Source organism: Lissotriton vulgaris, chromosome 1_1 (genome assembly GCF_964263255.1).
Source record: "Lissotriton vulgaris chromosome 1_1, aLisVul1.2, whole genome shotgun sequence".
NCBI lineage: Eukaryota > Metazoa > Chordata > Amphibia > Caudata > Salamandridae > Lissotriton > Lissotriton vulgaris.
Window position 1 is genome coordinate 661,696,867 of NC_141685.1, and position 26,950 is coordinate 661,723,816.

The window sequence follows — 26,950 nt, forward strand, 5'->3', positions numbered from 1 at the left end:
CTCATATGCCTGTCCCCTATGGTTTTCAATTGGGGGGTATGGGGGGGGGGTCGGGGGGGGGGGGGAGGAACCTGGGAGGGATACAGGCAGATCAATTGGTAAGCGTCGACGTTTCGACCCTGATGCTCTTGGGGTATTGAGGACCTCAGCTGCGGGTCTTCTTCAGGACAATAGGGGGGGGGTTGCGGGTTGAGCAGCGGTATAGCTGGGCCGTTATCCAACAGATCATCTGGATTAAACACCTAGGGTACACGAATGAAATAGGATTTAGAAACTAATTATAACATATTTACATGTGTGGTTAATGGTGGGTATTAAGTACATTACCAATGAAGTGGCAAGAGTATGGACCTCCATCTACGATTCTGTAGGAATGGGTCACCTAATAGGCAGAAAAAGAGTACTGAGTCAGGACCCCTCTCCCAAGGGTAGTGACTCCAAGTAGTTCTTTGATCTACATGTTAATAGACTCACCTAGTGTCTTGTGGTGGTCAAGGGCTGTAATGGCTTAAATTCAGGCTGATGTTCTGAGTTGGGCCTGTAGATGATTGGAAAATGATAATGAGCTCCCCCATTAATGTGTAGACTGAAGCATGTCTATTGGGTAAATTAGCTGGGGGCTTACCACTATCAGTGCTTTCAGGGCGTCCTACCGGCGCCCCCTCGGGCGTTCCGGTGTTAAAGTTATCCGTACTTTGTCCGGTATTAAGAAATGATCTTGGGTACACCTAGTAAATCGAAAAATAGATCACAGTAAGGGAATATTCCATTTGCGTGATGTACTGTTACTTGTGATATTTATTAAAGGGGCGGCTACGGAGGAACTAATGTCGAGTTCTTACCTCGAATGTTCGTTTAAATGAGCCGGGTACCACGGGGGGATTCAAAGGATTAAGCCCGGTCCCTCAGGAACGCTGGTGCAGAGAAGTAGTCTCAATCGGCGTTTGTCCGAAAACAAGCACCGCGTTCGAACTGCACGGATACTTCCGTGTTGGACTGGTCACGTGTCAGGGTATCAGCCAATCAGGAAGGATCGGGTGAAACGTTAAAGATTGAGGAAGGACTCAATTGTTATGAAGCACTCGAGTCTGGATCTGTAGTTCCCTTGTTCGAGTGAGATATTATAACTAGTTAAAAGAAAACACACTTCCATTTCGATATTATAGTGCACTCATGTTCCACACAAACGTGTTCATCTGGATGAGGTTGATCACTTGTGTTATAGCTTTCTCAGTCGAATGCAGAAGTCGCGGAACAATGTTCAAGAATCACAAAACGGTTGTGTTATGTTTGACACTCATTTCTTCAGCATAGATGAGATGCGTTGGGTGTAAACGAGATTGCAAAAGCCACTATTTCAACTACAGCTACAAACAAAATCAGCAGTACTACTTCTGTGAAGTAGTCAAAACAATAGTAGTCTCTCTAGGGGATAGATTTCTAGTGCACCTTCCCGAAACACCTATAGACCCACAAAGTATAAAAAGCAAAAATCAGTGAGACTCATTAAAGGATCCAAAAAATTTCGACTACATCATACCAATCTTCATAAGAAATATACTTTCTTATAATAAAGTTGAGACTAACCTTCAAAATACTATGGTACACATTCAAAGCATATGCTCGAGGTGAAAATATTGTATCTGCAAGAAACAAGAAGGGGTTCAAACAAAACATGAAGTAAATGCTGCCTAATTCTAAAAGCACCCAGAGCTTTAAAAAAAGTAAAAACTATGGCTAAAGCAATCACTGGTCTAGATCCCATCCTCTGGAATGCTATACTGGATACATTTGAATCTCCTCATCTGATCAAAATATTTTTGACTCCCGATTCAAGCAAGAGTGTCCCAACACCACTATCCTTCCTTTCTGTCCACTCACACCTTCTCTCAACCATTGAATTATCAAGAAACAATGTGTTGCTATAATCATGACAGAATGAATAAGCTGTTATAATGTACAGCACACTGATACCGCCTACTATGGTTACACAATATAAATACAATATAAATAGTCATCATGAATTTTTTATCATATGGAAGTAACAAAAACAGAAAATGTCTTTAATCTGGTTCAAGGTTAAAGAGATTAGTTAAACTCCTAATGTGTGAAATACTTTATTAGTGTTTTAAGTACAGAGGTATTGATTGTGCATGACTGCGTGTAATCCGGCTTGCACTGGCCATACCAAGCATTGGATGTTTTACCTGAGGCTTGCTGGGAGGGGGTCTTTTTTTACTGAAGGCCTGTTCACTTTTCTTGTTGGGATCCAGGCAGCTCACTTTTCCAGCCTGCAGCGCTTTACACACAAACAGTGCTAATCAAATGGATTTAAAGTGTGCATTCTACAAAATAATTTATTTTGCATCAGTTTGGCTCCTGATTGCTGCAGGGTCGCCCTGAGCAGCACTGACTTTCAAGGGGAAGGGGGTTAGGGGTCTGCTGATGCTTTGCTCCAGGAGTCCAGAGCATATATGACTATGACACTTCAAAGTTCAAAGCAGTGAGTTTTGACAATGTAGCCATCGAAACACATTTCAGTCTGTATTTTTACTATTATTTTCTCCTCTTTTGACGAGCTTTCTTGCAGATGCTATGTCTAAAGTCAAATTGGGTTTATTAGCTGGCCTACGTCCACTGAGTAGGAAAACATCTTTACCCTGCATCTATAGAACCACCCAGATAACTAATTATTCTCTGTATATTGCATTGTACTCTTTCACACTAGTTCATATTTGTCTAAGTTGGTCCTCCTCCTAAAATACCTGGTGCTCATCTGGCAATCCCGGGGAACCACCACCCAAACAATCTTCTTCCTGCAGCAGCTAAAGTTCTAGTGGGCAATGTTTCCCAGTTTCCAAAGACCTCTGCTCACTTGAACCATGCATCATTCTAGACCGTGTACATGCTGGATTCCACTCCGACCATTACACAGAGACAGGCCTCCATGCTGCCCCTGGGACTTAAGTATGGATGTAATGATTGATGCTTATCTCTGCACAGTGTCAGTGCTCAGTTTTTAATTGATCCCTCTGTGGCATTTGACAACATCTATTCCTCCATTCTGTTGGAACCGATTTATGCAGCGGGGTTCTCAGGATAGGCTTTCTTATTCTTCAGCTCATTCTTTCTCCACAACTTTCAAGCAGCATCCGAACGCCTCTTCTTCCACCTCTGATCTTAAGTGTGGAGTCTCCCTAAACTTCTCCAACTCAGAATACATCGACTACTCCAGGTTCGGCTACTACTTGAATGTTGATGACACTCAACTCACCATTTATCTTGACTGTAAAGTGAGAAGGCAAACTTCATGAACTTTTAAAAGCATGAAAGGAATACAACCCCATCTTTATCAAAAAATGCAAAGCAATTTTCACTCTAGGTACAGAACAAACGTCTAAACACAACTTTTTAACTAGTTATATTTTTTATGCTTGCCTCTCTCATAACCCTCATTATTTCGACCATTGTATCCACCTGCACTTTTCATTTCTACTACTTGCCATTTCCTAAGGAGACTCGCTGCTAATACTGGCTCTTGACCTCTTTATGTTAACAAGCTCTACCTGGTTCTCTATATGTTCCTCCCTCAGGTCCTCCCAGTGGCACCAAACCACAGTGCCTGCCAGGGCCGAACTGGCCATAGCGGGCACCGGGCGTTTCCCCGGTAGGCCGCAAGGGTAGGGGCTGGGTTTGGGCCCCTGGGGGGCCGTTTTTGTTACCGGGGTTCGGCAATGCCGGCTCCCGGTAACAAAATCGGCCGAAACCGGCCGTCGCAAACTCCTTACCTGCACTCCCCCTGACCCCAGGGGGGGGCAGCTGAGCAGTTTGTCAGGGCCGGTTTCTGTTCTCAGTCCGGCCCTGGTGCCTGCCGATACAGCAGGGCAATTATTTTTGCCTTACTCACCTCTTTTTCTATACCCCGCTGTGGCTCCCCATTATGTACTGTCTGACAATCAAGGGGCTCTTTATAGTTCACCAGGCCTTGTATAGACACTCACCACTTTTCATTAGTAGCGGTTATTGAGCCCTTGCACCCTGCCAATTCCTTAGATCTTACAGTTACTCTTCTTATTGTCATGTGTAAATTCCATTGGGCCCACTTTGGAGGCCACAATCAATCCACACCCGTTTCTTCAGAATAGAACCCTAGTGTTTTTCAACTTTAATCTGATACATTCCCCTTGCCATTCTTTAAAGGACCTTACAACCTGGATTTCCTCCTAAGTCTCAAATGTTTTCTGCTTCTTGTCAACTTCTTCATAATGCAGTGATACTGGTCCAATATATGTTCCCCTACAAATAAAACAGATGGGAGTGCATCTGGACTCCCTAAGCATGATTTACATTTCTAGACCCTTATATTTTGGGATAGGGCATCCCAAGTGGATCTTGTAAAAAGGTGCAAGAAGCTCCTTCTCATGTCTTCTGGGATCACTTTGGTCTGCTGCCAGGAGGAAGAGGGAGCTCAAGGCAGTGAGTAATTATGATGTTGTCTTATGCAGGGAGCAAGAGAATGTTTGCACATTTTGGGACAATGTGTGGTGCTCCGTTTGTGCTCTCACAAAGTGTGTATACTTTTCATGTCGCATATATGTGCCACCCACAAGGAGTTTCTGAGACTGACCTTTTCCAACTGGCCTTCTCTATATTTATTCTAAACATGCAGCTAGATGCGATTTTTGCTCTGATTGTCAGAGCACAGGCAAGTAGTAAAACGATGCCAAACAGAGCAGCCACCTTTCTTTTTCTTTTCTCACAAATGGAGCTTGATTTTACTAGGCTCTGCATTATTTCCATGCCACTTCTTTTCATAAATGAAACCTTATATGACGTTGTTAGTCCCTGCCTCACAGTCTGCACTCTGGTCTCAGTTTCACAGTACTGCATTTCATCCGATACACAGCACAGTCAGGATGATCATTTAAGTGCCTTTCTCGGTTCCTACTCTGTCAGAAATAGCTTGTATTATGTTTTTTTCAATAAACACTTCACCTTTACACAATCACAACTAGCAAAGCACTTCCAACATCTCCTGGTTCCCATCTCTAATAATGTTGATGTCCAGACTTTTAGATTTGAAATTCTTTTGAACTTGAATTTCATCTAATGGTCAGCCTAGATTACAGAAACGGGAAACATGGCAGGCAAGAACAAAAGGGCAACTTTAGAGGGGGGATCAGAACGACCCTTCTGCCTTAAGCATGAACCCAGAAGCAAGGCATGTGGGTCGAATGTCTGTTTATTATTAAAAAGCCTGACCTCCAAAGGTCTGCCCGACTGCACGTTTCAAGTTTCTTTCTTAAGTAGCTACAGCCTGTCTCCCAATTGCTGCATGTTCCTCTGTTTCATTTGCCCTTCTTCAGGCCATGACTACTTGACTTGTGCATACCCCTCCCGCATCAGGATTTTTTAAATGGAATTCTATATGTTGATGGTGACTAGAGCCCTCTGAAGTATGTCTTGTTCTCTCTTAGCGTCTTTCTCTCAGGCATCCACATAGGAAGATGTTCCTTGTTGACTGTTCCAACCTCAAATTTGTCCTGGCCTTCAAATCACATTTGAAATGACGCAGCACATTGCCTAGTTCTGCCACATTCACAGGAACATTTTAGCATATGAGCGTGGAAACAACGCAAACGACCGGAACATGAGTGGCTGTTGTCCACAGTCCTGCGCTATTGACGTTTTTTCAGGGCAATATGTTTTTTCCTACCAAGATTGGAAACAAAACAGAATTTCCTGGTGAAAAATAGTGCTAACTGAAAGAATATCATTTTGCGAATTAATCATAATTTTGCATAAATTTACTACAATTCGAATACTTATCTGGAAGCAAATTAACAGCTACGGCCAGGAGTCCAGGCCGACAGTGTACCTGTGTTTGCCTACACTCCACAGCACAGAGCACCACCAGAAAGTAGTGGTCTTGCCCTCCACTCTAAGTCCCTTTATAGATGAATTGATTTGTGGGTTTCCTTTCGATACATCTGCAAATAGTGCTGTTCATTCCCCTGTGCCTTTGGCACACACAGACACTGTATAAACAAAGACACTAAGCAAAGGTTTGCAAAGGGAAGATCACTGATGCAGGTCTATTTGTGGTATTTAACTAAACCGTTTGTGAATGGTTGGATGTAGTTTTGAAGGACATATTGGGTTCGTTCAACGGCAGTAACTTTAATTGCTTTCGCCTCTTGAGCGTGTGAGCAATATGACAAGGTTTACAGAGTCATAGGTTGCAGACAGACTGCAGAAGTGGCAGGCCGAAGGAAGAAAAAACATTAGGATAGTTCATGCTTATCCTTTATGACCTACCAACATTTCCTACTTTGGATAATAAATCATTTCGCATAACTTTTTTATTCGATTCTCTGTGTCCTCAGAAAACAATCGCAGTTTGCTTTGACTGTTCATCTACTTTGTTGGCACGATTGAAGTATGTATTCAGCGCCATAACGTGACCGCATCACTAGTGAACTGAGGTTCATTGTTCTTGACTGTCCTTGGCAGATTGCTGAGCTTTTTTTGTGAACAATTTGTCATAGTTTGAGTTCTTTTTTTCTTTTAGGGAGGAAATGGTAGGTCGAGTGTGTGAGTAATTTTGTAGTGAAGTACTTTCATAGATCAAAAGTGTGGGTTGCGTCTTTTGGTATTAGTGTGACTGGATTGCAGTTATCATGGAAATTGCTTTTACTTACCTTTTTGATCTGGTTGCAGGGGATGTAGATATTTTGTGGCTCGACAGAATGTTGAAAATGGTTTTGATTGAGGAGGTGGGGTGACTAATAAATAATGTGGCATATAAATGATCGAACATATAAAATGCTACATGCATTGTGTCTTTTGCAAATTATTTGAAGCACACTTCTTTCATATTATATGTTAGGTTTGATGCTCACCTATACATAAGACCGCCATACATTTATGTCAATTTCAAACAACCGATGAATGAGAAATATTCAAAGAGCTTTCCTTGATCAAATTGATGTGATTTGTTGTGTCTGCATACCAATGAAATCTTATTTTGAAGACTATTAAACGTATTTATTTTACAATGACTCTTTAGTTGATTTACAGTGATGTCAAAGCTATCACTCTAAGGTGGTCATTATGATGGCGGATTCCCCGCATACTCCGGGCCGGCGGAAGCCACCGCCGGCCCGGAGTATGCAGGGAATCCGCCGAGGAGGCCTGAAAGACCCACCGCCAAATTAGGATGGCTGGTGGGTCTCACAATCTGTCCTCCACTTTCCCGCCGCGGTCGGAAGGCGACCACAGCGGAAAAGCACTAACATGGCTGGCAGTGTCTATTAGACACCGCCAGCCATATTAGGATGTAGGGAAAGTAATGCTTTTCCGCGGCGGCTTTTCCGCCGTGGAAAAGCATACGGACATTCACTTTGGGGGCCCGTTGTGGGCCCCCTGGGTGAAGGTTGCGTGGAGGGTGCACATGGGGGGTACCTATGGTACCCCCCTGCCTTTGTGTGCACGAAGCGGCAGGCACCGCGCGGTGCCTGCCGCTTTGTGCATGCAAATGCACTGCTTTCATTTTTTACATTGCGGCGGGTGCTGCTTCAAGCAGCACCAGTCGCAATGTAAAACATACAGGATGTGACCGCCAGGGTGGCGGTCACATCCTAATTGCCATGGAGGGACCGCCGCTGCCCATGCGGACGGTCCCTCCTACTCAGGGGTGGCGGACGGACGCAAGTCCGTCCGCCATCCTAATCGACCCCTTAATCTGTCAGAAAGTAACTGCTGTTGAAAGAAACTATACTTAAACCACTGTGTAGACTTTTTTACACGTGTGCACAGTAGACCTTTTCAATCCAGCAATTAAATTAAGCCCTTACCCTTAATTCTACCATTGCAGAGCCAAGAATTCTTCCTTACTATGTATTATGTCCACGCCTACAACATTAAGGGTTTGATTCGCACATCTTCTCTTGCACATTTTCAGTCAACTATCTGTTTTTTGACGTTGTATGAGTGCATATTAACCAGGCACGCAACGCCCATGGGGCTTGAAGGGCTCCAGCCCCTCCGATCATGTGTTACAGCCCGGGCTGAGACAGTTTCCCGGGCACACACACAGACAGTTTCTGAGCTGCTGTAGGCTGGCTGGTCTGGCGTCCGTCTTATTGCAGCCGCACCCGAGTACCTCATAGGTCTTTAAAAGACCATTTACTTGTTAACGAGGCTTTGTTGCTTTTCACTCCTTCTTAGAGTCCCTGCATCTCCACTCTGCCTTTTGCTAAAAGAATTAGCCCCCCCCAAAATATTTATAAGCGCCCCCCTTGAAAATGTTCTCTAGTTGCGCCTCTGATGTTAACTGAGCAGAAGTCCCCATTCACCAACAGAACCTGTGTGCAAGTCGCATGCTGGTCTTGCAACTCAAGTGCTGATCAATGCTCATTCCTCTGTAAATAATAAAACGCTGGATGTGTGCGCTCAGCTTGAACACTGGTCACCCCATGATCCATGTAGGCTGAGTTCAGCAATCACACATTCCTGGAGAGGCCTTAGTAGCTCATTCCAGGGAATGTAAAAGGTTTCATTCCCTACTCTGCTTTAAGGGTAGGAATGAAAATCTACACCCGTGTCCATGACTTGCATACACGTTGACTTTATGGTGGCCACCTCATGTGAGGGCATTGCGAACACTGTCTCCAGTCCTCATCTTTCACCTACAAACCAATGATTTCAGGTGCTTTACTCTAGTTATTTCAATTGTAAATAAAAAAGATTACAACACCCAGATTGGTTTGGGATACGAGACAAAAGTGTGCAATAACCTGGAAGGAGGTAGTCATGCGCATTGATGTGAAGGGGCCACAATACCTTTTGACCGGCTATCATTGCAACTTTACCTGTACGGGTCCTATTGTAGAAGAAAACCACAGAGTGGAGGCAATCCAGGTACGGCACAACATGTGGCCTGTTTTTCCACAGAACAGTGATGGACCTCCCTCTGCACTGTCCACATTTCTTGTGGTGTGCTTATGTGTATATTTTCCAGTCATCCTGACTACCTGTGAGTTAATGAATTTAAGCACAGTTTGCAGGCACATTTATATTTTCTGAACACAGAAAATATTCAATGTGTGAGCAGCAATCAGATAAAAAGCTTTGCAAATATTGCCCTAAGCATCACATACCATGTATCCCCAGGAGTGCACACAATTGTTTTTCTACCGCATTGAATTGAACGAAGTTACATTTGCTGAGCCTTTCACAAGCATAGCGTATTTTTGAAAGTGTTTTTTTCTCACAGAGAAAGAAACTTCATGAATGTTGCAGATGTAAATTCATCGCCCTTCACTTACCCTTACATGCCCCTTTGACTTGCCTTGTGCCTTGAACTGCCATATCTTTGGCCTGGTGCAACTATCATATAACTCCCTTTTTAGGGTCAAGCCTCATCAATGAGATGCTCCTGTGGAGTACAGAGAGAAAGAATACTATATGCATTGGGGTTTTGCAGAAACAGCGAAAAATGGATAAACCAAATCGGTTATATAAAGTTAATGAACTATCATTCGACTATGATTGTCCTATTTCTATGAAGCAACCGAGCATTTGACACAGGAGACACTTCCAATGTTAACCTACACTTTATCAAAATGGGAGATGCATACACATGCTTGCACGTAGCCACCTTTATAGTGAGCATATATCGCTCAAATGACCACTTAGCTTCTGAAATGGCTATCTATCAAACCAACATGGATGCACCCTGCTTGGCCTATTCGCTTTATGAGACTATGTTGCACCTATCCTTAATGTCTTATTGATTATGCATTGGAACTAAAATAAAACCAAATAATTAGGTTATTGTAGCAACTGGAATTTATTAAATCTGTTGTGTTCTGTGACACCTTCAATCCATCCAAGAGAGGGCTTAAGTCAAATTTAAGTCAGTTAGAAAGGATAGCAATCAGCCGCGGCCCGTGTAGGGAGTTGCAGTGGTGTGGGGGAGGGGCAGGTTGGGGGGTGCTAAAAACGGTTTTTAGCACCCCCCTCCTTACCCCTCCACTACCCTGCCTATCTGACCCATCGCAACTCCCTACACGGGCCACGGCTGATAGCAATAAAAAGCCAGTGCACATTATTCGCATTGCAAATTTATACAGTATCTTCGAGTGAGTTTGCATCTCAATTGACACAATTTGACTGCAGAGAAAATCTAATGCAGATAATTAACAATATAAGGAATTTCGCTACAATAACTGTTTAAACCCATCCCATAACCTTTATAAGATTATATGTTTAAATGTTCCCCACATTATTTGCATGTTTATTCTAATTGGTTTCTACAGTATATGTTTATGGGGAAATGAAGTGAGACAAGAATTGCATTATGGGTTTGTGGGCTTTGTTGTGACGTTGAGTTATTCACTAAGTGCTGCTATGACAGACCAAAGACATACACCATTTGTCATAGGTGGCACTTAAAGTGGGTCTGCTTGCCCTATGGTGACCAGAAGGTAAGTGCATAAATTAAGTTTCTCGATTTCCTCCCTCCTCATGTTGGAGATGTCCATCTTGGTTCATTCACATCCAGCCATCTATTTTTGGTTGAGGTAAATAAATGAACAAAGGCCATACAATTATTCTCAAATCCTTAATTAAAATTCAATGTTCTGTAACAAATATCACACTTTATTTTGTGTTGTTTCAGGTGGCGTTTTTCCTGAGGATTTTTCCATCTTGTTTACGGTAAAGCCTAAGAAGGGAATCCAATCCTTCCTCCTCTCTATTTATGATGAAAAAGGGACTCAGCAGTTGGGCGTTGAGGTTGGTAGATCCCCAGTGTTCTTATATGAAGATCAAAATGGAAAACCCACCCCAGAAGAATATCCTCTTTTTATGACGGTCAACATAGCTGATGGCAAGTAAGTACAAAGAAGCCTGTGATGGCAACAAGCAGCTATAGATACATTGTCAGAAGAATAGTCTGTTCCATGAATGTTGTAGATACTCGTATGAATGGAAACACAGTAGCCTGTGCAAAATATGCAAGCATCCAAAAATTATTTTCTCCTTTAGAATACATAGCATGTGCAAAGACAATGCTTTAATATTGTTTATCAGAACATGGCCTTTTAGCACAATTTCATTTTCAGTTATGATATTTGACTTAACGTACAGAGTTTATCACTTTAGTTATCCTGGTGTTTGCTAAAGTTAAGCATTTATGATTCTTTTCTACTGGACCAGCTACTGATGTGTTTTTCAGTGGATGTTGTTAGGCCTGGGCGGTGAACTCCACTCCGTTCACAGAGTTTTCCCCTTTCTGCGCTCCATGGAGCATGCAGAGTTCCGAAAAACTCTGCTCCATCATTCAGGGTATTTTTCCTAGCTTATTCTCGCCAATGTTAAGTTTGCGAGTGTGAGGGAGGATAATCCAACGCTAGACTACCTCCCAGTGAGATTTCTGGGTGCAGCGAAGTCACGGATGGTTGCGACTGCTCGCGTTGAGAAACCATCCGTTCGCCTGGAGGAAGTTGCCATTCGAGTAGAACATTTACTCGAGCAGCCGAAAGAAACAGCGCCCTCTTGTGCTGCTCTTGAGCTGCACATGGTGCAGTTCGCACTGATTTTCCAGAGCTTAGTTCTGCATGTGTTACTGAGTGGGACTAATTAAACACACGCAGCTTCTATGCACTTGAAAACACTGCTCACTGGACTACCATGAGTGGGATGCATTTAGATAAAGTAGTTTATTAGCCACACTCTCAAGTAGAGATGGCTAGAATCATACTGGAGGACTCAGACGGGAGCATCAGAGAAAGATGCCCCATTCATTGAAAGCAGCTTTTTTTTAACACTAAAATAATGTGTTCTTATTCTTTGATTAATACGTAGCTGAATATCCAAAAACGCATGTGCTACAACTGTATTCTGTAGAAAACATTTTATCATCTTTAAATGGACAAATGAAATTCAACTTTGATAGTTCAAAAACAAAAATATAATTTTAAACATTTAGGGGGAAGAGCAGTGAAGTCAGAAGAATGATAGAGAGAAATGAAAGTTTTGAAAATTATTTGGTAAAAAGACAATCAAGATTCCACTTTACCATACAGAACATCAACGTTTTTACAGCATTATTAGCATATAGAATAATAGCACAAAGGCTTACAACAGCATCCTCACTGTCACTCTTTTTCTTAACACCAGGCCAGCTTTAGCATGCTTTTGGAGGGCGCTATGGACCCCCTTGGTAATTAGTAATGCCCTGAGTTTTTGAATGTTCATGCTACCACTGACATTTTAGTGAAAGCAAATGTATGTCTCTTCCATTTGTAAATGGCTACCATTCACCTTACTTGTCTGTAGCTAGAAAACCGTTAGCGATCACCATCTGTGAATATGGAACAAATTTATATTCACATTTTGATAAAATTTACCTGAGGCAAATTGAGATTTTAAGCCCAATCCTTGCTACCTCTAAAGCATTTTTCACAAATAAATTAAAGGTCTACACCAATTATGCACAGTAGTAAGTTTAAACAAAGTACAATGTATTGATGCAACATATATAAATATTTCACATTATATTTCAAGAACATATTCCTGTGCCAACTAGAAGAATAAATCAGACTTGAAGTCCCATGCCTTACTTTCTCTTCCAATGACACTGTTTACCTTGTGCAATGTGACAATGATGGTGCTATGAACACCCTCAATCAAATATTATTCGAGGTAATTTACAATATAATGATGCTCCTCTTTTGCACTTTAGAAATGTCAAAATTGCATCTTTTCATGATCTACACATATGATCTTGTCACTATTACTACTTCATAAACAAAGCCAAGAACGTGTGGTAAACTATTGTGTCCTTAAGATCATCTACACATATATCTCCCCAATGGCGATAATAAATGTAAATCTACACCCATATAACAATATTTTCGTAAATTATATTTAGGATACGATATTTGTGTCAGGCAGTATTTCTGAGTTTGATATTCTGAAAAACAGGTATTTTAATACCACTTATCCACTAAATACAACATTAATAGTTATAGTGCCAAAGAGTCAAGCATGAAAACATACGACATCCCATTCAACCACTGCTTGCATGTTTTCCTAAAATAAAAGTGAATATGTATGGTTACAGAAGAGTATTTTGCTAGCATTCTATGTATATAAAAGTAGCGTGCTAAAGATGAGTTGGGTTGTACCCAGTAATTAGTTTCAAGTTGTGGGTAAACATTGCAACTTCAGTAAACACAGTAATTGCACTGATTACATATACTTGTCTATAAAAGGTAAAGCTCAAATCAAGTGGTTACACACACTTCCTCTGTCGCATATGTATGCTTGGAATTAACTGTGAAAGGGCGTCAAATGACACAATATAACTTTTTTTCAACGTAGTAAACGACTTTCCAAATTACAATTGATGATCAGCTCATATGCATGCTGTGATATGAGAATAGGTTTTCAGATATGTAATAATCCTATGCAAAGGTAATCTGACAAAATTATTTAAAATGCATCACTATTTTCACTATCATAGCAAATGTGCTCCACATTACTTACTATTTCATTAAAAAAGACCATCTTGTGATTAGCCATAGGCAGCCACAAGTAAGTGTCTTACCTGCTGGTGGGGCCATGGTCGAGATGACCGCCACTGCGGACACTTCCTTCTGATCTCTGTGATGCACACTGTGTAAACCCTACACATCCTTGACTAAGCAGTGATGCCCGCTGCATCACGTTTGTGGTGGTGTTGGCATTCTCTCCATGATGGTGAAGCCCCTTCTTTAAGGACATTATGGACTACATGGACCTGACAATGCAGAGTGGGAGCCAACTTAGACAGCTGGAAACCACCTTGGGGCAACACTCGGAGCAATTTGACAAAATACTGCAGGTAATACAAGACACCAAAACTACATTGGAGACCAAGATGAACGTTGATGTTACGTTGGAAGTGTCCATGTTACGTGCTGACAACAGGAAGTTCTTCAAGATGGTTGAGGACACAGAATCTGCTATTACGATGATGCACCCCACGTGAAAAAGCTGCGCTCCCAGATGCAACTCATGAGGTCTAACATTGCGTGCCTGCAGCTGAGATCTGGGGACACCGTGGGACGCTTACAATGCAATCATGTTCATTCGTAGGGCCTCCCTGAGCGACCTCAGGGCCCAAATATGTAACTGTTTCTGAAACAATGTCTGATGAACACTCTCCTGTGTGGGAAGGCTCCTGAATTCTTCTCCATTGAGAGGGCCCTCTGGGTGCCGGGGAGGCCCCGCTGCCTGAAGCGTCCCCTCGCCCCGTGGTCATGTGCCTTCTCAATTATAGAGACAGAGCTTTAATCCTGCAAACATACTGAGCCAAGGGACAATGGTACTATGAGGGGGCCATGATTACCGCCTACCTGAATTACACCGTAGTGGGGAGCAGGGTTTCAGTTACTATGTAGCAGTAAAACAGCAATTGCATCAATTGGGATTGAAATATGCTCTCCTCTTCCCCACTAAATTATGAGGGATTGAGAGAGACATGTCGCATGTCCCAGATGCAGCTCAAGAGGTCTAACATCGCACGGAGCCATGATAACAGCCTACCCATATTACACAGCAGCAGTGTAGCAGCGACTAAGTTCCTACATGACGGTCAAACAGCAATTGCGCCAGTTGGACTTGAAATATGCTCTCCTCTTCCCCGCTAAATTGTGAGTGATTGAAAGAACCTTTGTTGCATTTCTTCACAACATCCGAGAAGGCATGAAACTGGATATACACAAAAGGATGGATGGTTCATGCAAATGGCAAATCTCTTCCAGAGAGCTGGGAAACACAAAGACCGGTCACATGCCTGGAAACTCCCGTCCCGGCCAGTGACTAAACAGGCATCTTAGGAGAGGGCACAAGTGGTCGCAGATGTAGTGCTTCATGGTAAACCCCCCTTGTCCGTTTTGTTGTCGGATCATGGCTCAGACACTGAGATTGGCACAAACAGATCCAGCATGTCAGGTGAGGGGGCCGAGGGACTGGTCCTCACTCTTCGCCCAGCCGATGATATAGTCTGAAGTGTTCTGCCCCAGGGGCTGTTTTAAATGGGTGGGTACAGGTATATTTTTCAATATGCCGATGTAGGGGGGGAGCACAGTGGGAATGTGGGACCTGCTGATGTTAAAGGGGCATGACAGCCCATTCCACAGCCCCTACCACTCACCCATTGATTCTGAACTGGATATGTTCAAACTGTTAATGTATGTTTGCCTAAAAAGGTGCTTCATAGATTTTGATGACTGGATGCCCACTGGATGTCTAACCTTGTGCAGGAAATTGGGAAAACTGTTTAATTTGCTGTTTTTATACTTGAGTTTATACAGTGTGGTATAACGTATAACATGTTCTATGAGTCATGCATGGGGATGTCATAGGAGGACACGGAACAAAGTACAAGCACACACAACACATAATAGATGGGTGACAGCTATAAGGTAGTGGCCTCAACATGCAGCCTCCCAACAGGGAATGTGCAAGGCATGGCAACACCCAGGAAACAGCTTGCAATTAAGCATGGGCGAATTTTGCGAATCTGGCGTTCGCGAATTTTGCGAATTTGCGAACTCGCAATCTGAATTTTGCGAATTTGCGTTTTTTTTTTGTGTTCGCAAGGATTTCTGCCAGTTCGCAAGGATTTCTGCCAGTTCGCGAGGGTTTTGTACCAGTTCGCAATTGCGAACTTACATGTCGGCTCGCAACGGTCACGACTATGTTGTTTCTACATCTGGTTCATCATCACAGGTTCCCAGCACCCTCTGTTTCACCCCTGCCACCCTCTGTTTCACCCATGCCACCCTCTGGTACATCAATGCCACCCTCTGGTTCATCATCACTGTAGATTATGGGGGGGAAAAAGCAAGCACACCTGCCTGCTTCAACTGACATGAATTAATTTGGGGTTGATTTATTAATGTGTCACTGTTTTAAAATTCCAGTCTGGCGCCTGCTTCCTTATCTGTAATTTGCTTTCTGTTGCAGTGCAATTTTTTTTCCAGGACCTTTGTGGCTTACTTGTAGCTATTCTATGAGCCTGCTGTGAGGGTCAGAGCAGGGTCATACAATTGTTGCAACTAGCAACTGAACTCTGGAGGGGCCCTTGTCAGGAAGCACTACAGGGAATGGTTACTAATGATGAGTTTGAACTTTTGAACCTGCTGAATGCTTTTTTTGTGTTCGCAAGGATTTCTGCCAGTTCGCAAGGATTTCTGCCAGTTCGCGAGGGTTTTGTACCAGTTCGCAATTGCGAACTTACATGTCGGCTCGCAAAGGTCACGATTATGTTGTTTCTACGTCTGGTTCATCATCACAGGTTCCCAGCACCCTCTGTTTCACCCCTGCCACCCTCTGTTTCACCCATGCCACCCTCTGGTACATCAATGCCACCCTCTGGTTCATCATCACTGTAGATTATGGGGGGAAAAAGCAAGCACACCTGCCTGCTTCAACTGACATGAAATAATTTGGGGTTGATTTATTAATGTGTCACTGTTTTAAAATTCCAGTCTGGCACCTGCTTCCTTATCTGTAATTTGCTTTCTGTTGCAGTGCAATTTTTTTCCCAAGACCTTTGTGGCTTACTTGTAGCTATTCTATGAGCCTGCTGTGAGGGTCAGAGCAGGGTCATACAATTGTTGCAACTAGCAACTGAACTCTGGAGGGGCCCTTGTCAGGAAGCACTACAGGGAATGGTTACTAATGATGAGTTTGAACTTTTGAACCTGCTGAATGCTTTTTTTGTGTTCGCAAGGATTTCTGCCAGTTCGCAAGGATTTCTGCCAGTTCGCGAGGGTTTTGTACCAGTTCGCAATTGCGAACTTACACCGCACGCCGCAAAATTGTATCACCAAGAAAAAAAAATCCGCTGCGTGCGAATTTGCGGATTTTCGGTAAATTCGCGAGCGTTCGCGGATTGCGAATTTACCGAAAATCCGCAAAATCCGCGAGCGTAACGGATTTTCCGCCCATGCTTACTTGCAATACACGCCTTACTTAAGCGTCAACACATTCATATAGCCATACTACAGGAAACACCCTTACTAACTAAGGAATTGCAGAAGTTGTGGGTGAGGTGGAGGGGACAAGTATATGGCACGTCCTTTTCCGCCTTCACCAAAGTGGTGTCGATTTGGACCTCACAGGGGTCCCTTATGTGGGGTCATCACATAGAATAGATCGGGAGGGCAGGCTTATGGCCCTGGGTGGGGGTTTATTGGTTTGGGACCCACTCACACTTATAGCGATCTGCGTACCCAATGCAAATCAATCTGACTTTTAGACATATTGAACGTCGCTATCCTCCACCACCCAAGTGCACCAACTCTCTGCACAGACAACAGCAATTGAGAGCTGGGCATAAAACTGGATGTGTCCCCCCTCCTCTTGGCGGAACAGTGAGCCACAGGTTGATGCAGCAATTCCATCAATGGGTGGAACACATGAGAATACACGATGTGTGGATACTGATGCATCTAACAACACAGGAATACTCGTTCTACTCTCCCGTGCATGACGTGCACATGTGACTGGGCCTGTTCCTTTGTAGTGACATGGTGTGTGACCACATGTCAAGTTCAGGTTACCTTGCATGCACCATTTCTGACCACTGTCCACTGCTACTTACATTACATTTTGGAAATGACCAGGCAAAGACACCAACCTGTCGGTTGCGAACAGAGGCGTTAGGATGTGCCCTACCAGGACATCATGGTGTCACACATTGCACAGTATTTGACACTAACGCAGGCTTCATCTCTGTTAGGTACACTGAATGAGAGGCCTATTAAGTTGTCATAAATGGCCACTGCATTAATACGACCTGGGGGGTAATGCAGACCCTATGCTGTCAATTACCAGAGGCGGAGCGTAGGTTGTATGAAATGGAAAGTGAAACGCCGGCCCAGCAGCTTCGGGTGCCTACAGGTTCTTAGACAAACTAGAGGTGAACTGGCATTTTGCCTATTGTGCCTCGACTATAGGGAGCACCTAGTGGACAAACATGGGGAGGCAGGACTGCTAGTGCTGTGCTCCATGGTTACTATGTGTCGAACAGCAGCACAACCATATAGAAGCTGCTGATAGGGTAATATGCAATACCTAAACAGCTATTACCTCTGCTTTTGTCAATTATTACCATAGCTTATACACACAACAGATGATGCAACCACAGATCAGATAGGGACTTTCTATGAAAGACCACCCTTACCCGCCTCAGTCCGCTCCCTCGAGCGCTACTGGAAGAACCTATGCAGAAGGCCATACAACAGATAGCACAAAACAAGACATCGAGTTCAGACAGCTTCCCTGTAGAATATTATACAGCCTATGGCACACTCTCTACCCCACACTAACTAAAAGTATAAGAGAAGGTGAAGGCTAGAGGAGAACTTTCCGAATCCCTCAGAGAAGCCCTGATAGTTTTGCTCTCATTGCCGGGGTGTGACACTATGGACGCACAATTGCATCACCCACATTTGCTCCTAAACCTGGATTATAAAACATTCTGGAATATCCTGGCAAATAGATTGCTGCCAGTAGTAGGACAACTGCTCCATGCAAACCCAAATGTTTTTATCTCTGGGCACAACACATTCCTGAATATTCATCAAATGTGATGTGGACCAACCCCGGGGAACCTAAGTCCTGTCAGGTGGTGTCACTAGACATAGAAAAAGCATTTGACACCCTAGGGTGGGCATATATTTTTGCAGTGCTGGAGAGTCTGGGAGTGGGACCATCCTACTTGTACTGTACACTGTCCAGAAAACCAATGGCGATGGTCAAGGCTGACCAGACAGATTCAGTCAGGTTGGAAATTCACAGGGGCACTATGCAGGGATGCCCATTATCTCAGCTCATTTTAGTGCTAGTGATGGAGCCCCTGGCAAGCTGGCTCTGTACCAAAGCCCAGATATGGGGTGTGCAGGCATTCAATGAATGGCATATAGTATCTTTCTATGCAGATGATGCTCTGGTATATTTATGCGATGCCCAGACATCCCTAATTTTTATGATGGAGATGCTCAACAAGTTTGTGAAGTTGTCAGACCTCAAACTTATTTGTGCCAAGTCCTGCCTGTTGCCACTCCAGCGGGTAGTGCATCATCAGAGGGAGTCTGTGATGGCCACCAGTCTTGTGTGTCAATTTGATACCTTTAAACATCAGAGGGTTAATATTTACACTCCAATGCCAACCTAATAGAGGGTAAACTGGACAGAATGATAACAACAGCGTGTCACTTTTTTCCCTTCTGGATCTTGTTGCCCCTGTTTACTGATGAGCCGGGTGGCTGTGGCCAAGATGTTGGTGCTACCCTGACTACTGTACCTTTTTACAGCATTGCCATTAATTGTTTTCAAACATTTTTTTAATGGCCTTCAGGGACAGGGAAAAAAAGGGTTGCCCTGAAGGTGGCCCAATGACACTTCCTAGATGAGTACAGGAGGCAGTGGTGGGGAGTAAACACCCACTTGGAACAGAAAGGATCAGGCAGATGAAGTAACTGAGCCAATTCATTGAATGAAGAGACATTTGTATGAAATGCTGATGTCTCTTTTCAAAGACACTAGTCTACTTGGAGAGATACTGCTAGGAAAATGCTTTGACAGCAATACTCCGTGCTACACATTTTGAAGAATGTAAATGTTCTTCTGACCTGCACAGTGCATAGGGTCTGTTAGCCCTCCAGTCCTTTTACTCTGTCCAGAATTAATTCCTGCTTACACAGATGAATTAGATTCCCAGTCACAGTGGAGTGAGGAAGCTTCACATTCTGACCTTAAGATCCACCCATGCAAATTCAATATTTTGGTTACTCTACCCAGAATGCTCTGGGGCAGTTTCCAACACACGTGTTTAAGGCACATTACAAGCACAATACATAAATAACAACCCTACCTTCCCAATGGATCACATGGCTAATACCTGTATCCCCACAAAGAGTGGCAAGAAGGGGCATAGCTCCCAAGTGTCCCATGTCCATGCATAAATGGATAGGCCAGTCCCAGTTTTTTCTTAGAATCCTGTGACTTGTAGTCCTGATTTTATATTAGGTTCAAGTCACAGAATTGTAAACAAAACGGACTGGCCAAATTATTCACGCATGGACCTGGGGAAATAGAAAATGTCACAGTAAGCAAGCCTCATAAGCGATCAGCTCCTAGATGAATACTGCCTTTTCTACACAGAGCAAAGACCGCCACGTTCCAATGATTGGTAAAACAGAACCTTCGTATCTTTAAATAAAAGTCCAGTTTTACAAATTGCTTAATATGCCTATCTCAAGCGGTGTGTGAGAAAACTGATGCGGGATGCAGAAAGTTAGCTAAGTCGCCAATAACACCACAAGATATTATTTTCAGATACTTTCACCTTGATGACTTTTTGTCAAGCAGTTCACATGCGTGTTGTAATACTAGCAGCACTTCTTTTACTTTTTAATACTGTTGGTTTCTGCAGCACTTTGAGGAGGAGCGAGTGGCAAGGCAGGCACTGGCGTAACAGGGACTCGCAGTCGAAGCCGTCTTGGGCGACGGGGCCGATGATTGGAACCAGTCTGCTGCCGTAACCAGTCATTCATGTGACGAGGCAGCCTATTGTGAACTCCACCCCTTACCATCTCATCACTGGGGATGGTGGGGTCAATCAGACTTGCTGTTCCCACACTGTGACCAGGTTTGGAAAGGGAGATCAGAAAACCCACTGATTGACAACTGCCTGGTGAAGCAGAAAGCTGAAGTTTAATACGCCCAGCATGTGCTCAGGTGGCGAGCTCACATCAAGCAGTGTGGCCCTACAGCTTGGAAGACCTTTGAGGGCCAGAGCTGACAAAAGGGAAGCCCGATAAAAATTGTGACGACAGGCACATGCGCAGTAGCGTATGTGCCTGTTAAAAGTGCCTGACTACCTTGGTCAATAGGAGACGAGGCTGCCACTAACGTTAGGGGAATATTACTATCGAGAGGCGGGCCCAAATGCTAATGCTAATGAACCACCCCTGCTGAAAGAAATATTTATTCATGCCAACCCATGTCCAGTATCCAAAATAACAAAGCATGAGTCGTCACAACCATGGACTGACATTAACTTCTCAATCTGGCCAGAGCCTCTGAGGAAGGTCTGATGTAAACCAAAACCACCAGCCACATATTGCACCATAGTCTAATAGAAACTGTTGAAATTATCCGGATATCTGAGCAATGTCTGATGTACACTATTGAGACATGTTACACCCTTGTACATTGTCTAATGTAAACTCAATAAATGAGCCATAACCCTGAGCATGGTATGATATAAACTCCAGAAATAAGTAATTCATCTGTCTCTGAGCAATGTCTGAAGTAAGCTAGACAAATAAGCCAGACCTCTGAGCATGGCTTTATATACACTACAGAGAATGTCAGAACTTTGAGCATATTGGTATATACACGATACAGAGAGGTGGAACTCTGAGCATGGCCGTATATAAACTACAAGAAATGTCAGACCTCTGTATCTGGTCGTATAAACACACTAGAGACAATGTCAGACCTTTGAGCATGGCCGTATATACAATGAATGTTGACATTCTGAGCATGGGGTGTATACACTACAAAGAATGTCAAAACTTTGAGAATGGTCGTATATGCACTAGAGAAAATGTCAGACCTCTGAGCATGGTTGTATGTACACGATAGAGACAAGCGGACCTCTGAACATGGCCATATGTACACTACAATGAATGTCAGACCTCTGAGCATGGTCCTATATACACGACCAGAAATGTCAGACCTCTGTATCTGCTGGTATATACACTAGAGAAAATGTCAGACCTCTGTATCTTGTCGTACATACACTAGAGAAAATGTCAGACCTCTGAGCATGGCCTTATATACACTGAATGTTGACATTCTGAGCATGGTCTTACATACACTACAAAGAATGTCAGAACTTTGAGAATGGTCGTATATGCACTAGAGACAATGTCAGACCTCTGAGCATGGTCATATATACATGATAGAAAACAGCGGACCTCTGAGCATGGCCGTATAAACACTACAAAGAATGTCAGACCTCTGAGCATGGTCGTATATACACGATAGAGAATGGCGGACCTCTGAGCATGGTCGTAAATACACTACAAAGAATGTCAAAACTCTGAAAATGGTTGTATATGCACTAGAGACAATGTCAGACCTCTTAGCATGGTCGTATATACTTGATAGAGAACGGCGGACCTCTGAGCATGGCAGTATATACACTACAAAGAATATCAGATCTCTGAGCATGGTGGTGTATACACTACAAAGAATGTTGACGCTCTGAGCATGGTATTATATACACTACAAAGAACGTCGGAACTTTAAGCATGGTCGTAAATACACTACAAAAAAAATGTCAGACCTCTGTGTCTAGTCGTATATACAGTAGAGACAATGTCAGACCTGTGAGCATGGCAGTATATACACTACAAAGAATGTTGATGCTCTGAACATTCTTTGTCTCAAACTTCTGACAAAGAAAGTCATAACTTTGAGAATGGTTGTATATGCTCTAGAGACAATGTCAGACCTCTGAGCATGGTCATATATATACTACAAAGAATGTCTGACCTCTGAGCATGGTCCTATATACACTACAGAGAACAGCAGACCTCTAAGCATGGTTGTATATAGAATATGACAAAAACAGACCTCTGAGAATATGTTGATCTAACCTTCTGAAACAAGGCTCAAATCTGAGCGTTGTCCCATACAAACTCTGAAACAAGCCACGCTTCTGAGCATGGTCTGATAAGAGATAAGTCACACCTCTCAGCATGATCTAATATGAACTCCGAAACTCGTCACACCTCTGAGTGTGGTCTGCTTCAAACTTTGGAATAAGCCAATCCACCCATCTTGAGCATGGTGTTCTATAAAATGCTTAAACAGACACAAATTGGCATACTGTTGAGCCTCTTAGCGGTATAAACCAATGAAACAAGCCACACGTCTCGAGAGGTGTGATATAAACTACTGAAATAAGTCACCCGTTGTCTGTTTTCTAATTTAAATGAATTAAAGAAGTTACAGGTCGACCGTACGCTGAAATAAAAATTCAGATGCAAATCACAACTCTGAACATAATATACAAATACAGAAACAAGTTGCACCTCTTGCATAATATGACATGAAACACCGAGGTATACACCTGTTACAACGCAACTTTTACAACTACCTACTATTACAACGCAACTTTTACAACGCATACCATTACAACTCATTGCGCTGGGGGGCGCTCTAGGATAGGGAATAAGTATAATTTACTATCCAACACCTTCCCTAGTGTCCACGGGGACTGGAGTTAGAATAGTAAATTATACTTACCACTATCCAGCACCTCAAAGCGCTACGCGTTGTAATGGTATGCGTTGTAATGGTCGCGTTGTAATAGTAGGTAGTTGTAATGGTATGCGTTGTAACATGGTACATCCAACACCGAGGGAGGCCGCCCTGTTGGACATTGTCTGGTTCAAGTTAAAGAAAAAACGTGGGCGCAGCACCTGACCTTACCCAAACTACTGAAACATGCCACATGTCTTGGTGCAGACCTCAATTCGCTATTAAAAAGACACAGTGGCCACGGCATGGTCATCAGTAAACCGCTAAAACAGTCCACAGTGCTAAGCATCGTCTTCCATAATCTGGTAGCACAAGCCTCAAGTCTGGACACAACCCAAAATAATCACGGAAAGACGCCACACCTTCTGCCTTTGTCTGAAAAACCACACGCACAAACCACAGCTCTGTGCACGCCTCGATGAAACGACGTAGACAAGCCACATCTGAGTACAGTCTGAAAGAGACGGAAATATGCTACACCCATATATACTGCCTGAAATAGAACAGCAGCTTTATTTAGGTGAAATAAAACCATGTGATGTTAACTTTCCTGCTGCCGAAGAAGCATATCCATGGTGAGTTCCAACTATTTGCAGCCACGTTCAATATATTTCCATACATAATGCTAGCGCTTTGTTGTTACCAAACAGCCATACAAACCCCAACAATATCAGAGCAGAAAAAAATCTTGTTTTAAACTAAAACACAACATGTAGAAATTTACCAGAAGATTTCTTGCTATGATGCCCACGAATTATTTTCACCAGAAAATATTCTAAGAAAATCTGACATGAGCTTTCAGGATTCAACATATCTGCCTGATACTGTGGATAGGAATTCCCCAATAAGCTAATGAGACTAACATCGTGTTCATGAATCGGTTTCACATGATATATATTATCCTGCCATCTAGTGGGTAAATCCATAATTTTCCTTACGAGATTTTGAAATTATTTTACAAGGCGCAAGGATTTTTCACTAAAATGGAAAATAAATTCGTATTAGTTTAAAGTTTACGGGCCTAAACAAGCTGTCCGGAACAAAGATGCTTTGTATAAATATTTATACAACATAGGGGTTATGCCCACTGACAGGAACCAGGTCCTAGAATACAAATTACAAAACAGAGTACCTGGGTTCCCACTTTTTGAATTTCAGAAAACCACATTATATTCTTTTAGTGGTTGGGTTTTATTATTCAACCTCTTATTTTCTTCAATTTGAATATTTTCTGAATAGGAAATCTCTTCTATTCTCAGAAACACATACAATACAATACCAACACCTTAAATACACATATATACAATTACTCTTCGACGAAGTCAATTTGACAACATTAACACACTTATGTACAACAGTTGCTCCAACTTTTCAATTCAACAGAACCTGCTACTTGATATAATTCATCAATACAAGCAGCATGTCAAATATTTGCCTATTTATCAAATACCATATCACGATATAATTAATTCTTTCAATCTGTGAGGATGTCTTAGTTAATCATGAAAAAAAGGCCGACGCGTTTCCAGCCACGTATATATTCTTCACGGGCTTTCATCAGGGCTTATTATTATAGGCAAAAGATGGATAATCTATGAAGCAACAAAATAAGAATACACTAATCAGCACTATTATTTCTATCCTTTCTCACACTTTTATCAATCCCAGAAGGTCACTTCACATACCTTCTAGGTGATTCCTAAGTTGTAGATGTTTAATAGTTTCCACAGTGTGGGTGGCAGCCAGCGGTAATTATTCTGCAAGAAACAAAGTTCTAGTTCACTCATCGTATGTACTACGCTACATTTCATGTTTCAGACAGAGAACACTGGCACAGCGCCTACCTTGTATCTACTTCTGGTTCGTGCACGCAAATAGTATTTCGCACTGCGTGGTGGTACAGAGGTTCAGGGGCTGGGGTCAGCTCTGTGGAAAAGAGAGTATATGGCATTGCGATTTTCTCCCATCGGTTTACATTCAGAACGTTTGGCTAAGCCTTCAGTTCAGCGTACCTGTGTAAAATTATGATGACATTCTGGACGCGGCTATCTTCTTTTCTTCTGCTGATCCTGTCACAAGAAATTCCAATGCACACATTAATGTGTGTTCTCTCCCTTTAACTACAACAATTTCCCACAGCAACTACCAAACATTCTCACCTCAATCGTTCGACACGCCACAGGAGCCGGTCCCCACGATTTTTTATCCCTGAGGTTTTCCTCAATCACGAGCGGTTTCCTCACTACAAAACACCGAAGCCCCAGTTACTCTCCATTCAGCTATAAGAATTCCGGTATTTAAGATTTATAGTTAGATCTTTTCATACCTATTCCTCTTCATGTCTAACAGACCATCTGGCGTCCTCCCTGCCGGCAACAGCTACTTCGTTTACCCGGAAGAGGTACCTTTTGAACCTTTACAAGGCACCTCTAAGGATGCTGGGAGCTGTAGTTCGATTGCAGTCCCTGATATCTTCACGCGATTTCGTCTCAAATGCCGCCTGCCTTATTATGCAAGCACCGTTGTGGGCATTATATTTCTTGCCACAATTTTAAAATGAGAGGAGGTGGGGGAGAGGGGGGGGGGGTTAAAAACTCCTCTTGTACATCCTCAATTAGAGAATTATTTCGTAGACTGTGCTTAAGGGTTGCTGTATACTCAGTTGTATATTATAAACAACAAAAGAGTGTCACCAAAGGAAAATTTGCACAAAGCACAGGATTGAGAAGAAGGATATGAAATCAACCTATGAGAAAAGTCACTTAGAGATTTCTTGAGAAGCCCTCACTCACCACCCTGGGTGGTGACATGCTTCATCATCGGGCCCACCAGGAGAAGCCAAATGCCTCCCTGGTGTGCTGCAACGCCAGATTACTGCGGAGCTGTTTTTTTTTGTGACAATAGTGTGAAAAAATGTGGGTTAAAAAATGCCAACAAGCTATACCAGACAAAAAACTTTATTCTGTGGTTAGCCAGGCATTAGTTAAAATGTATGTGTTGGGAAATTTACCAACTAATGTGTTGGGTATTTTCCACTTAAAGTGGGGTCGACATGTTTCTGCCCATATGTGTATTAATTTTACTGGGCTTTCATCAAGACCATGTAGTTGTGTACCTCGGTGGTATGGGCACGCTAAGGCCCACCCTTGCCATAGGACGTGAAAGTTAAAAGTAAGGTGTAAAATTAAGTGCAAAAACAAACCAGAAAAAGTGGTGGTTCCTTCGAAATGTGAGGAACCTGTGGTTTGTTAGTTAAAAGATCCACACCCCATGGGTCTCGGGAGGGGTGTGGTGGCGACAATGGCACACCGCCCGCAACGCCAAACACCCGCTCAACACCTAGCGATCTCCTCAAACCGGACATGTGAGACCTATTGCATTGCAAATGTTTGTATAGAGCATGCTTTGAAGTCTCTTGGTTACTGCAATGAGTGGCACATTTCACAAATGTATTAAAAAACATGCAATAACTGAGAATCATTGATTTGTTTTTGCTTTTACTCCATGAAGTGTTTCCTAGAAACACATAATTGAAATGCAATCCATA

At 42.9% G+C, this 26,950-nt stretch overlaps 1 protein-coding gene across 4 annotated transcripts in view; it reads left to right on the top strand.

Annotated features, from left to right (window-relative positions):
- COL11A1 (collagen type XI alpha 1 chain) overlaps window positions 1-26,950 on the top strand; it is a 393,450-nt gene that overhangs the window by 45,710 nt on the left and 320,790 nt on the right. For all 4 annotated transcript variants that reach the window (XM_086954309.1, XM_086954306.1, XM_086954313.1 and 1 more), the window contains exon 3: window positions 10,685-10,898. In XM_086954309.1, coding sequence (XP_086810435.1) covers window positions 10,685-10,898 — 214 coding nt within the window. The remainder of the gene's footprint in view (window positions 1-10,684; window positions 10,899-26,950) is intronic.